The sequence below is a fragment of the Echinops telfairi genome, unplaced genomic scaffold, assembly GCF_000313985.2.
Source record: "Echinops telfairi isolate 266 unplaced genomic scaffold, ASM31398v2 ScPeMD7_21;HRSCAF=78, whole genome shotgun sequence".
Lineage (NCBI taxonomy): Eukaryota > Metazoa > Chordata > Mammalia > Afrosoricida > Tenrecidae > Echinops > Echinops telfairi.
Genome location: NW_022103918.1, coordinates 17,868,071 through 17,881,293, shown reverse-complemented (window position 1 = coordinate 17,881,293; position 13,223 = coordinate 17,868,071). Strand labels below are relative to the sequence as shown.

Here is a 13,223-nt window from a genome sequence, read left to right as displayed (position 1 = left end):
CTAGTTTAGAAAGTCTTATTCTCTGTAGAGGGTCACTAGAGGGTCACTGTGAGTTGGCATTGACTCGATGGCAGTGAGTATTATGCACCAGGAGCACCATTTGGACATACTTGTATTTAGAAGGTCACTGAACTCTGTTTTCTTATCTTGGTAGGAGGCAGTAGAGAAATACGACGAAGTGCTACACAACTTGGAATTTGCCAAGGAACTTCAGAAAACCTTTTCTGGACTAAGCCAAGAAGTGAGTATATCCAGAAACCAGTGAGACACCAACCTTGAAGAGATGTGTCTAATGTGGGTGTGCTGCTACTATCATTTAATCTCTTATGAACTGTTTACTGGAGACAGCGGGATTGTGGTTAGACTCTGACGAACTAGTCTGTTTTTCCAGATTTCTAGAGTCACAAGAGAACACAACTGATACCTGAAGATGACATTGTGTTTAAAGTATGTGTTCTACTGTGTGATATTTCACTAGAGAATTATAAAAGAACATTGAGATGGAGAATAGAACAATGTATACTTATTGAAAGGGTTTAAGAATATAGGCATGTACGTTTATATATTATAGGTTTGTATGCTTATATAGGTTTATTTTTATTTTATTCAACAACTTTATTGGCATATAATTCACATATACAATTCAGTAGTTCACTTACTTCAAGAAAAGTTGTACAATCATTGCCATAATTAGTTAAAGAACATTTTCCTTAATCTTGTACTCATCATTGTTAGCTTCCCATTTCCCTCAACTTCCCCTGCCATACCCAATTAATAATTAAGTCACTGTCTCTGTAGATTAGCCTACCCTGGATTATAATACAGGTTTCTAAGTGTATCATTCAGCATGAGGAAACAATTGGTAGATTCCTTTGAGGGCATGATCATTTATTATGTGGAAAAATTATGATTCATGTTAAATGGAGGGAGTTAAGTCTGACCTCACTACTAATTAGGCTCACTTTTGGTCAGTTCAGAGTTTATGTCTGACAAATGTAATCAGCAATTAAACTGAAATATTTAGCATTTGTTAATGAAGTATGCTTCACTTTTGGGATCTTGGTATTAGAAGGCCTTGTAAAGGTCATGTTTCAATAATTAAGAAAGAGTTTTGTGGGTTTATGCCAGGGATATGGATCATGCCTCATCAGACAATTTTTCCTAGTTACTGTGAACTGAAGTTATTACTCTTTTCAAGACTAATTTAAAATAACATAATAAGTAATCTGTTTTTTTAAAGAATGTTTTTTCCTCTTTTTGTGTAGAGATAAATTCAGGGTTTTTGTTGCTGTTGGTCTTCTTAGTTTTCTACATAAATAAGAAATAGGCTGTGTTGTATGTAGCTCATCATAACATTTGTTCATCTCAAGACAGCATATTCTTCAGCAAATATTTAAGTCTAACACGTCTGCTGGATATTCATGAGCATCAAAGATACAAGGACATGTCAAAAAGTAATGTTACTAGTGTTCTAGTTTATACATTCTATGAGTTTATTGCAAGCAAAATATGTTTAAGTAAGTCTCCTATAGGCAGTGGATGGTTGCAGACAAGTTCTCTCAGTAAGACTCTCTCAGTCTTAGTCTCACTAGAATGCCCTCAAAAAAAGGTCCCAAATGAGAAGACATGGGAAAAATTAGTCCAGTGGACTAATGGACAGGCAAACATCAATCTACATACCCAGAGACCAGAAGAACCAGATGGTGCCTGGCTACCACTGTCAGTTGTCCTGAAAAGGATAGAATTAGAAAGCCCTGGGTAGAATGGGAGGGAAATGTGGAACAAAACCTAAAATAATAAAAGACCAGGCTTACTGGTTGGATCCAGACAGGGGGGATTCCCAGGATTCCTTACTGTAACTGAACTCACCTCAGTTGTAGAATAATCAACCCCCTAAGATCAAAAGAACAGCATTTATCCAAGAACAAAATTCAGAAGGTTAGAAAAGGAGGGAGAATGAAAACAAGAAACACAGAGAGGAAGTGGGGCAATTGATGGTCCATTGAGAGGATTGCGATGCTGAGCTGGAAACAAAATGTGTGTAGATTATTGAATGTAAAACTGATGATCTACTTGGTAAATCTTTTAATTCACAACAAAAAAATTTTTTAAGCCCAATGATAACAGTGGCTTCCGAGGGGCTCTCCTGGGCCAGTTAAATTCAAGGCAGAGAGGTCAGTTCAGAAGGGTGTACCGAGGCATTTTTCCCCCTCAGGACACTACCTGTCTTTTTACTGGAACTTGTTCCCCAATTCCAATCTGTTATGATTTGGGGATATCTCTTGTAGAATCTCAAGTATTTAAAGCACTATCAAAATATTTTAACCCATTTATAGAAAAAATATCTTTAGGTTTATTTTATTTTGTTAATATTCCTATCATGGAAAATATTCAGCCTAATGTTCAATCAAAAAAGCAGTGATGGAGGAAATAGAACTTTAAATTTCATAGTGGAAAGAGATGGTAATATTACAGTTCTTAGCTTCTGAGTAAACTGGGGGATGCTTAATCCACACACAAATTTACTTAAGGGAAGTTTTCCTTAATCTGTTTTAGAAGCTACGTTTTAGGGGTTACAGCTTCATCTAAATTTAGGGGGCAAACGACTGTAAATTTAAGTACTCTTTTTAAAAAACTATTTGCTGTGACTTTTTCGATCTGTTACATTTGTAAGGCATTTTAATCTTTGGTTTTCTGTCCCTTTTATCTTAGCTAATCTTTGGTTGGCAGCTGAACACTTACCATGTTTACTTAAATATCCTTCCTCCGGAACATGGGATTAAAACAGAAACAAAAATATTTAAACTTAAGGCATTATGTTAAAATTTAGGTTGAAAACCTTGATATGTACAAATATGGAAAATAAAATTTTAGGATTAATATAGACATCAGGGATCTCATTGTGTTGATCTTAGAGGTACTAGAAATAGCCTGGATTTGAGAGTCAGATTTTTGGGCTCCCTATTCTCTGGGTACCTGAAAAAAGCCAGTTAACTACCACCCTCTGTGGCATAGTAGTTACACATTGAACTGCTAACCTTAAAATCTGCAGTTCTAAACTACCAGCTGCTCCATAGGAGGAAGACAAGGCTTTCTACTCTTGTGAAGTGTTATAGCGCCAGAAATGCCCAGGGGCAGCCCTACCCTGTCCTCTAGTGTTGCTGTGAGTTGGGATGGACTCGTTGGCAGTGTGTTTGGTTATCGGTTTGGTAGCTAAAGAGAGAGCTTAAAGAATTCTAATATGACAACTCTGTTACATTTCCGAAGTTTATTATCTAATCTCAGCTATTTGAAATTAGATTTTGTAAAGGAAAATAAGTACTTGCTAATATAGGGTGATGGACAGAATTATCGATCCTAATTAGTATTTGTTTTAACAGCTACTTAAAGCTCAGAAGAAGGCCCAGAGAAGGGAACACATGCTAAAACTTGAGGCTGAGAAGAAAAAGCTTCGAACTGTACTTCAAATTCAGTATGTATTGCAGAACTTGGCACAAGAACACGTACAGAGAGACCTTAGAGAGGGCTTGCGTGGCGCACTGTATTTGCCTTCTAAAGAACTTGACTACCTCATTAAATTTTCAAAACTGACCTGCCCTGAAAGAAATGAAAGTCTGAGGTAAGCTAGTGAATAAAAATTTTTTCCATTGAAATAGAACATATAAAACTTAGGCTAGTTTTGTAGTTATATATTTGCAATTAAGTAAGAAAAGATTCATTTGATTTAATATGGGAAACCTTGACTGGCTCAGAACCTGATTGATGTAAAAGAAAGGGAATTTGAATAGTCTCATTTATATGCTGCTTTAGTTTAACACTAGTTTTAAAAATAATGTCTGTCATCAAGCTTTAATACTGTACAATTTATTAGCCATATGTTAATTATGTATATCCCTGATGCATATGCCCCTGCTGGGGGCATAAGCATCGCAGTTTGTTGCTATCACCTGGAAGTGTGCCTCCTTACTCCCCTATACTTAAGTGGAGATAAGTAGAATTTACCTTTCTTAAATTTGTTTATATTTAAAATTAAGCATTAAGCTTTCAAAGTGGGAATTATTTGGTGCACCTATTACACTGTAGATAAAGGCTGAAAAAGAAAACTGATGTCATTTTAGGTATAAAACCATCAAATTAGTGCTGTCAAATAAATTTCTTCTCTTTTGTTATCCGTTTGCTCTTTTTGCTTTGATAAACCAGATAATTAACAGAGCTCTATCCGTTCACTTTGTTAGAAGCAGGATGCTCCAGCTTTGTGTCTCAGGCAGCCATACTGAAGCAGAATCAGCTTTCAGTTGTTAAAAGAAATATGCTCTGGATCAGGACAAAGCCTAGTAAAACTCTTAGTTACCTATAAGTAGCCATCTATTTTTCATTCCCATGCAGATAGTCTCTGACACTATTCCCTATCTGGTACTTCTTCACTTTGATAGGGTCAGAGAATGTAACTTACTTTGATATATGAAAAGTAGACAAAACATGATTTGAAAAGTAGGTTGCTCTCTCTGTAAAATTAAATGTATCTTTTAAGATTGCAATTAGTCTCTCTTTATCTAGGACATATTATTTTTCATGAATACTACATTGACAGAATTTTTTGCTCTATTTTTGTAATAATCATATTTTGTATAAAAAAAAATTAGTTGTTTCCAGAAAAAAATGCTTTCATTTGAAATCCATGAACAGAGAACCAGTCACCTTTAATTTTCAATTTCCAAAGGAGTAGGCAGAATTAACATGTGAATGTCTCGACTCTGAATGGGTTATAATGTGTAAATTTACTCCTCCAGATATACTTATATATTTATATACGTAAACACACATATGTATTTACTTCTAAAGCCACTTTGTTCTGCTGCTGCTTTTCCTTGTCAGTGTTGAAGACCAGATGGAGCAGTCATCCCTGTACTTTTGGGACCTTTTGGAAGGTAGTGAGAAAGCAGTTGTAGGAACGACATGTGAGTTTTCTCTATTCTGGACATATACAGTAAAAACTAAACTTTATATTTCGAGGGCCTAAACTGTGTCAGTCCACCAGAACTTACATGTCTGACAGTACTGTATTCATCTGGAGAGTAATCTTTTTTGTTTGGTTCTGTTAAAAACAACAATCCGTGCTCGCTTCAGCAGCACATATACTAAAAACACAACTGTTGCCTAATTGTACTCATGGATTTGAAGGAGAATTTTGAAATGACAAGTCAATATGATTTGGGAGTAAGTCTTGAATACTAGTGCTGGCTTCAACACTCACTAGACTAGTATGGGATTCACTTACATACTATATTCTTTAAAGTAGAAGTAGTAACTGTTCTATTTAAGAATTTAAATTCACATAATGTGAATATCAAGGCTTATCTCGATCAGCCTAAGAAAATATGAATGGTTTGATACAGTCTGTTGATGAAGTATTATGGGTAGTGATCTGGAAAAAGGGAACCCTTTTGCTTTCTTAAATGGCCTTTGGGAAGATGACCCAAGTACACATGTTGAACATGAAGTACATAGTTTTAAGTATTAGTGTAAAATTAGACCTATATCATCAAGTTGATTCCAACTCCTAACAACCCATACAGGGTTTCTAAGACTATGAATCTTTATGGGAACAGATAGTCTCATCTTCCTTAGGATAATGAAAACTCACTAGATGCTGTTAAATATTTTTATTGCTAATGATTAGGTACCATGGCAATCTAATTATGCATAGCGACAAATAGTCTTAGGTCATCCAAATTTAAATCACAAAATTAATTTCTAGGGTAGAGTAAAAAATAATACTAGCACTTTGGCAATTTCTTATGAAACTAAACATATACTGTATATATTCGTGTATAAGCCGAGATTTTTTTAACTTAAGCATTTTATTGGGGGCTTATAAAACTCTGATCACAATCCATACAACGATCCATTGTGTCAAGCACATTTGTACATTTGTTGCCCTCATCATTCTCAAAACATTTGCTTTCTATTTGAGTCCCTGGTATCAGCTCCTCATTTTTCCCCCTCCCTCTGCACCCACTCCCCTCATGAACCCTTGATAATTTATAAATTATTATTTTGTCATATCTTAACATTGTCTGATGTCTCCCTTCACTACTTTTCTGTTGTCCGTCCCCCAGGGAGGAGGGGAGGAGGTCACATGTAGATCCTTGTAATCGGTTCCCCCTTTCTGCCCCACCATCCTCTACCCTCCCCGTATTGCCACTTTCTCCACTGGTCCTGAGGGGTTCATCCTTGCTGGATTCCCTGTGTTTCCAGTTCCCATCTGTACCAGTGTACATCCTCTGGTCTAGCTGTATTTGTGAGGTAGAATTGGGATCCTGATAGTGGGGGGGAGGAAGCATTTAAGAACTAGAGGAAAGTTGTATGTTTCATCTGTGCTACACTGCACCCTGACTGGCTCATCTCTTCCCTGAGACCTTTCTGTAAGGGGATGTCCAGTTGCCTACAGGGGTCCCCAATCTAAACTCCCCTTCATTCACAATGATATGATTTTTTTTGTTCTTTGATGACTGGTACCTGATCCTATAGACACCTCGTGATCACACGGGCTGATGTGCTTCTTCCATGTGGGCTTTGTTGCTTCTGAGCTAGATGGCCGCTTGTTTACTTTCAAGCCTTTAAGACCCCAGACTCTATATCTTTTGATAGCCGGGCACTATCAGCTTTCTTCACCACATTTGCTTATGCACCCGCTTTGTCTTCAGCAATCGTGTCAGGAAGGTGAGCATCATGAAATGCCAGGTTAATAGAACAAAGTGTTCTTGCATTGAGGGAGTACTTGAGTGGAGGCCCAATGTCCATCTGCTACCTTAATATTAAATCTATATGCACATAGATCTATTTCTCCATCATCATATAAATATAATTACATATGTACTTGCCTGTATTTAGACCTCTATAAATGCCCTGTGCCTCCTAGGTTTTTCCTCTATTTCCTTTGACTTTCCTCTTGACCCACTATCATGGGCCTTCATTTGGGTTTCAGTAATTCCTCTCGGTTACATTGTCCGTGTTCAAGCCCTACCAGGCCTCTTACACCCTCCTTGCCACTGATTTTGATCACTTGTTCCCATGTCTCTGGGTTTGTTAACACCACTTCCTTTCACCCACCTTCCCCTCTCCCATTTCTCTCCCGGAACCATTGGTCCCGCTGTTTTCTCCAGATTGTTCATCCAGCCTATCCTATGTAGGTAGACCAAGCCAAGTTTTTCAGCACATTTTTTATGCAGCTTTTGTGGTAAAATGAGGTGCCTCGGCTGATATTTGGGTCAATTTATACTCAAGTACATACAGTACTTATTATACAACCAATCGATTATATTCTTAGTGTCCAGGAGAAATGAAAACATGTTCACACAGTAAATGCACATGTATGATGTTCATGCATGTTCATCCCTACTTTGTTCAAAATGACTAGACTGGAAACCAACGAGGTGTTTATCAACTGGTAAATTGTTAAGCAAAATGTGATATATGTAGAATAGAGTACTGCTCTGCAATAAGAAAGGAATTACCTATTGACATGTAACAGTATGAGTGATTCTCAAATTAGTTAATGCTGGGTGAAAGAAGCCAGAGGAAAAAAAGAATATATTGCATTTAAAAATCTGGAAAACTAGAATGATGCAGTTCACTATTTGTGAGGGGGCAGGAGAAGGGGTACTGATTGTAAAAGGGGCATGAGGGAACTTTTTGAGGGGGTGAAAATGTTGTGTGTCATAATTCCCAAACTTATTAGGCCTACCAACCCCTTTGCACCCCACTCCCAACCCCCAGGGCACTGAAAAACTTTCGTATTATAGCCAATAATCCAGGATAAAATGTCAGTATCTGCTTTTGCAGCCCCCTCCGAATCATTCCAGTGGCCCTCCAGGGGACGGTGTGGCCCACTGTGGGAAACACTGCAATCTCATCGTTGTAGTGGAGTTAACATGCTGTTTGTATTGGCTGAAAGTGTATACTTAAAATGGGTGAATTTTGTCTTTTGTAATTTATACATGAGTGCTGATTTTAAAGAGAAAGAAAGACACAGTAACCCTGGTGGTACTGGTAGGTAAGCATTTAACTAACTTCAAGGTCAGCTGTTAAATCACCAGCAGCCCCATGGGAGAGAGATGAGGCAGGCTGCTACTATAAAGATTTATAGCCTCGGAAACCCCAGCTAGGGTTGCTGTGAGTTATAATTGACCAGAGGATGGCATTGTGGTTTATTTTTGGTTTTAAGTACTTTTTACAGTACTGACCAGTTGTATGCACCCTCTGATGAAGAATACAGACAATGGTGGATTACAGACAACTTACAGTTATGAGCCAATCCTCATGAAGCCTATTATATTTAAAATTAGAGGTACATTCAATAGTTTATGAAAACAAACAGGTACTGCTTTATGAAGTACATCAAAATATTATTGTGGGGGTGGGGTAGGCAGGGCTGAAAGGGAGCCAAAGAGTTCAGGAAGAAAAAGAAAGTTTGGAAATTGATTGTGGTAGTAACTGTGCAATACTGCTTGACGTGATTGAACTATGGAATGATATGGTATATGTATTAGCTCCCAATTAATAATAAATTACAATAGATATTAAAAGAACATTATTACTACTACTGCTGTGTTATGTTAAAGATGTTTTAATGCATGTGGGAGTTTGTCTTGAAATTTTTTTTATGCATAGAAAAGCATATACTGTGTCACATATACTAATTCAAACATTTGAATAGATACAACTGCACCTAACTTCTGGTATATGTACAAATTTGATTTAAAGACAGAGTAAGGAATGGAACTTGTTGGTAGTACAAGGACTACCTGTACTATATGCCATGCTATGACTAGGATTTAAACTGAATTCCTATTCCTTATGACTTTTAATGGATTATTAGTTTATGTGATAACTAAGTGTTGATCCCTCTTTCTTAGACAAACATATGAAAGATCTGCTGAATAAATTGTTGAACTCAAGATATTTTGAAAGTATCCCAGTTCCCCAAAAGGCTAAGGAAAAAGAAATATCAGCAGAGGAAGACATGCTGATAAAATCAGAGAAGAAAAAAGAATTAATGAAAACTGATTCTCTCACCAAGTCAGGTTTGTTTCGATTGCTAAAATCCTAAGAGTTGTTGGATTTTTAACAATTAACCAAAAATGAGTCAAATTTTTGTGAAATGCTTTCCTTATTTTAATTGGTTATAATTGTACATGAATGAAAATCTTGCTGGGGGACAAGACTAGGTTTAGAAAATATCTCTAGGCTCTCTCATCATGATTTACATAATAGAACTATAGTAGAAGCATTAGGTTCTACTTTGTTCCAACAGGGTACACTGGTTGAAAGGGGTGTATATGGAATTTGAATAAACATTCTTGCTGTACTGTAGTAGAGCAAGAATGCCAAATAGCACTTTAAAATACTGAGTTAGCCCTGCTCTCGCTTTACCAATAATGGTGCTCAGTAAAGTTCGCTGACTGCCTGCATGGCTGTTTCCCAAACAGGCATCGCCGAGCCTGACGTGCCATGACAGGGGATTTGTGTAGTGATTCATATGAATATTTCCCTGTTAGGGGTTTGCATCGTTTGCCTCCAACTGTTTAATCTCATGAAGCAGCACACTCACAATTTCAAATTATTTCTTGTGAGACCATCATTGCTTTGGGTGTTTTGTTTTCATTTGGAATCCAAGTTGCTAAAGCCCTACACTCCCAGCAGGTTTTGAGCCACCTGCGCTCAAAGAGGGGAGCCCGGGGGACCCAGGTCTACAGCCCTCATCCGCTAACTGGAAGGTTGGCGGTTCAAGCCCACTAGAAGCTGGTGGCAGGGAGCCCTGGCACTCCGTTTCTGTAAAGACTTAGAGCCCTGGAAACCCAACCAGGGTGCTAAGAGGGGGCAAAACAATACTGATTTAGAGAAACAAATTGCCAAAATAAGTAAAGGAAAGGATACCTCTCAAATTCCCATTTTCAAGGGAAGAAATAGTTGAGCAAATGATACTTTTGCATTTGCTTTTTAGGCTGGATTTAGGTAAATATATCTTTTAAAGAGAGAGGGAGCCCAGGCAAGGTTTAGATTGCCACTAGACGGATTCAGGTAATTTCCCATTTTCACTTCCTCCAGTTCTTTTTGGATCACAAACAACGTGTAATCAGTATCCCACCAGTGCTCCTTTTTCTCCAGTTCTTAATACTAAGCCCAGTGCTTTAATACAGTTGTCCCCACCATCCCTCAACCTTAACATGACTTGTGAGAGCCCCTTAAGGGCTGTATTTCAAAATTTGTCCCATAGGAGCTGTAATTCTAACTTGTGAAAAGCTATGCTTGTGGCTAAGAGGAAATAGTTTTATTTTCTGTCTAAAATGAAACTTCCACTGACTTAGCAAAGTGGTTTACATAAGAGAGCTACTACTTTCAGACCACATGTTTTTAATTCTGACAGTTAATATTCAGAATTATGCCTTCCGTGCTCTTCTTTTACTATTATCCTTCTGAGTCTTCTGAAAGACATTTGTATTACTGGAATGAATTATAGTTGACAGTCTAAAGGCTTATAGTTTGCTGAGCATTTATTTGGTGTTCTTTTTTATCGTTCCAGAATCTCTTTTGGAACTTGTACAGACAGAGATACAGCCACAAGAGGTAAAGTAATGAAATGTAATCGATGTTGGTTTTTGAGACTTGTTATAGCAGCATGGTTAAAAGCCAGGGCTTTGGAGCCAGGCTGCCTTTCTTTGAATCCAGTTTTGGTGGCTTACTAGTTCAGTGACTTTGGGTAATATATCTAGTTCAGCTCTGTCTGTTATCTTCCTAAGATGGGAATAATAATAATGCCTAACTATCTTAAGGAGTTATTGTGGAGAATTAAAGTAATTAGATTAAGTCTTAAATTTTATAGGATTTGACCAGTGCACACTTAACTTCTGGAGTGTCAGCTACTAATGTTTGCTGTTACTGGATCCTGTGTTAGAATTTAAAAATGAGCATAACTTTGCTCTTTAGAACTTACATTAGTAGCAGAATAGGGACCTTTTACTGAAGTGAACAGAAAATAATGGAAAGGGAGCAAAAATGGAGAGGCAGAAGCACAGTGTGACTGATCCACAGGGGAAATAAAGAAAAGGCTGGCAATTCAGAAAACATAAATCTTAAGGTTAATTAGTATAACTTTATATAGTTGCGACTATCCTCTGTCTTAACATTTAGGGAGTCAGCTGGATAGCATGGCCCTATTAACAAAGACTCAGTACCCTTACTGGCACCATGATGTGGAGTCATCATGAGTCTTAGGGTAAGTCACACATAGCATTCTACCTTTAAAACATCGAAGTGTGAATTTTCAATGAGGGAAAAAGGACGAACAAGTAGGGCGACCTGATCTCTTCATTTAGGGTAAGGAGGGAAGTTTCATGTTAGTACAACTCCAGCCAACTAACATAGGAATCATTGTGGAGCTGAATTTCCCCCCAAAGTCTTCTGCTCATTCAAAACAATTGATAAATTATCAAAGGTTCATGAGGGAGGGGGGAGGGGGGGAGAATGAGGAGCTGATGCCAAGGGCTTAGGGAGAGAGCAAATGTTTTGAGAATGACGAGGGCAATGAATGTACAAATGTGCTTTACACAATTGATGTATGTATGGATTGTGATAAGAGTTGTATGAGCTCTAATAAAACAATTAAAAACAAAGAAACAAAAAAACCCAAAGTCTTCTGCTCATTACGACTCAAGCATATTTTCCCTCTGTGCTTAGTTTCTTAACAGACGCTACTTGACAGAAGTAGATTATTCAAGCAAACAAGAGGAAGAGCTTTCCTGGGAAGAAGATTATGCTAGAGAACCAAATCTCTGCAAATGTTGGGCTATGCTTATAGAACCAGATAGTCAGGAGAAGAAACAGGAATCCTTCAAGTCTTGGGAGTCTCCTGTGAAGCACCAGGATTTATCAAACTCTGCTGTTTCCATAGAAGAGAGGAAACAAGAGATTCCAAAACTCGGGTTCACTCTGCAGGAAGAGCAGAAGAGGCAGGAGGCTTCCAAACCCAAGCCAACTCTGGGCCAGTGGCAGCAGGAAACTCTTAAGTCCAAAGTAGGATATATTCAAGGGGAGCCAATGAAGCTGGAGACACCAAAGCCTTGGGTAGCTCAGATGCAGAAAGAAGAGGATCCAGAGATGCCAGCGTCAAAGCCTTGGACATCATGGACCATTCCCATATGTGAAGAACAGGATTCAAGACAGTCAGAGCCACTAACACCCTGGGAAGACAGGGTTGAGAGTCCAAAACACTCTTTAACACTTCGGTCACAAATTACTGCAAAGTCCTGGGGAGGAACTACAGCAAGCCTCATTCCAAATGACCAGCTCCTGCCCAGGAAATTTAATACAGACCCCAAAGATGTGAGTTGATCACTGTCAGTCTGCTTCCGTCAGTGTTGTTATCGGTAAAGAGTTGCAGTCATGGTAACTTTTTGGTTCCCTTGGGGAAAAAATTCAGCAAAGCTTTTGTTAAATTGATGTATGAAGTATTTTACTTAACTTTTTAACAGGTAGATTAGTTATTTTCTCCTAGCACATTGGAAGATAAATCTTTCCTTGACAGATTTGAAACCTATGATTGCATTTGCACAATTAGAATATATTTTAGTGCCACAATTTGAATGGCATGATGTGACATTAAAACAGTGGTTCAGAGAAGACCATAATGTGAGCAGGTGAGTAATGTAAATGTCTTTGCAGGATGGGAGACGTGTTATAGTTTAGTCAATATCTCTGCTTGGCACCTGGGTGACTTTTTTTCTCACAAAAGTTGCATTTTTGTGTGGTCTCTTGAGCCTCTTTCACTCATTTGTAGCCACTGTGAGGTGATTCTCGACTCTTAGTGAAAAAGTACACAGTTGCAGATATTCCAGTAGTTGGAGGGAGGATCTGAATTCTTACCATTTCAAAACAAGAATTTTCTGAGCTAGGAAACTATAACAAACTTAGTGCCATTGAGTCCAACTCAGCGAGCCTATAGGGCAGAGGGGAACTACCCCTGTGCGTTTCTGAGGCTGTAACTGTTTGCAGGAATACAAAGTCTGTCTTTTCTCTTGGCTGGTGGCTGGTGGTTTTTGACTGCCGATCTTGCGGATTACAGCCCAACATATTTGGCTCCTGTTGGAAACTGTAGGCATTAATTGTTTTGTTGCTCAATTTTGAAGTACAAGTTACAGTTAAAACTTTTTTTTTAGAACATG

The 13,223-nt window shown here is 38.0% G+C and overlaps 1 protein-coding gene across 19 annotated transcripts in view; it reads left to right on the top strand.

Moving 5' to 3' along the window:
* The window catches only part of CAPRIN2 (caprin family member 2), a 60,812-nt gene that overhangs the window by 10,419 nt on the left and 37,170 nt on the right, over positions 1 to 13,223 (top strand). For all 19 annotated transcript variants that reach the window (XM_045288423.1, XM_045288424.1, XM_045288425.1 and 16 more), the window contains exons 4-9: positions 155 to 241; positions 3,381 to 3,619; positions 4,876 to 4,958; positions 8,919 to 9,086; positions 10,586 to 10,629; positions 11,740 to 12,384. In XM_045288423.1, the coding sequence (XP_045144358.1) occupies positions 155 to 241; positions 3,381 to 3,619; positions 4,876 to 4,958; positions 8,919 to 9,086; positions 10,586 to 10,629; positions 11,740 to 12,384 (1,266 nt within the window). The remainder of the gene's footprint in view (positions 1 to 154; positions 242 to 3,380; positions 3,620 to 4,875; positions 4,959 to 8,918; positions 9,087 to 10,585; positions 10,630 to 11,739; positions 12,385 to 13,223) is intronic.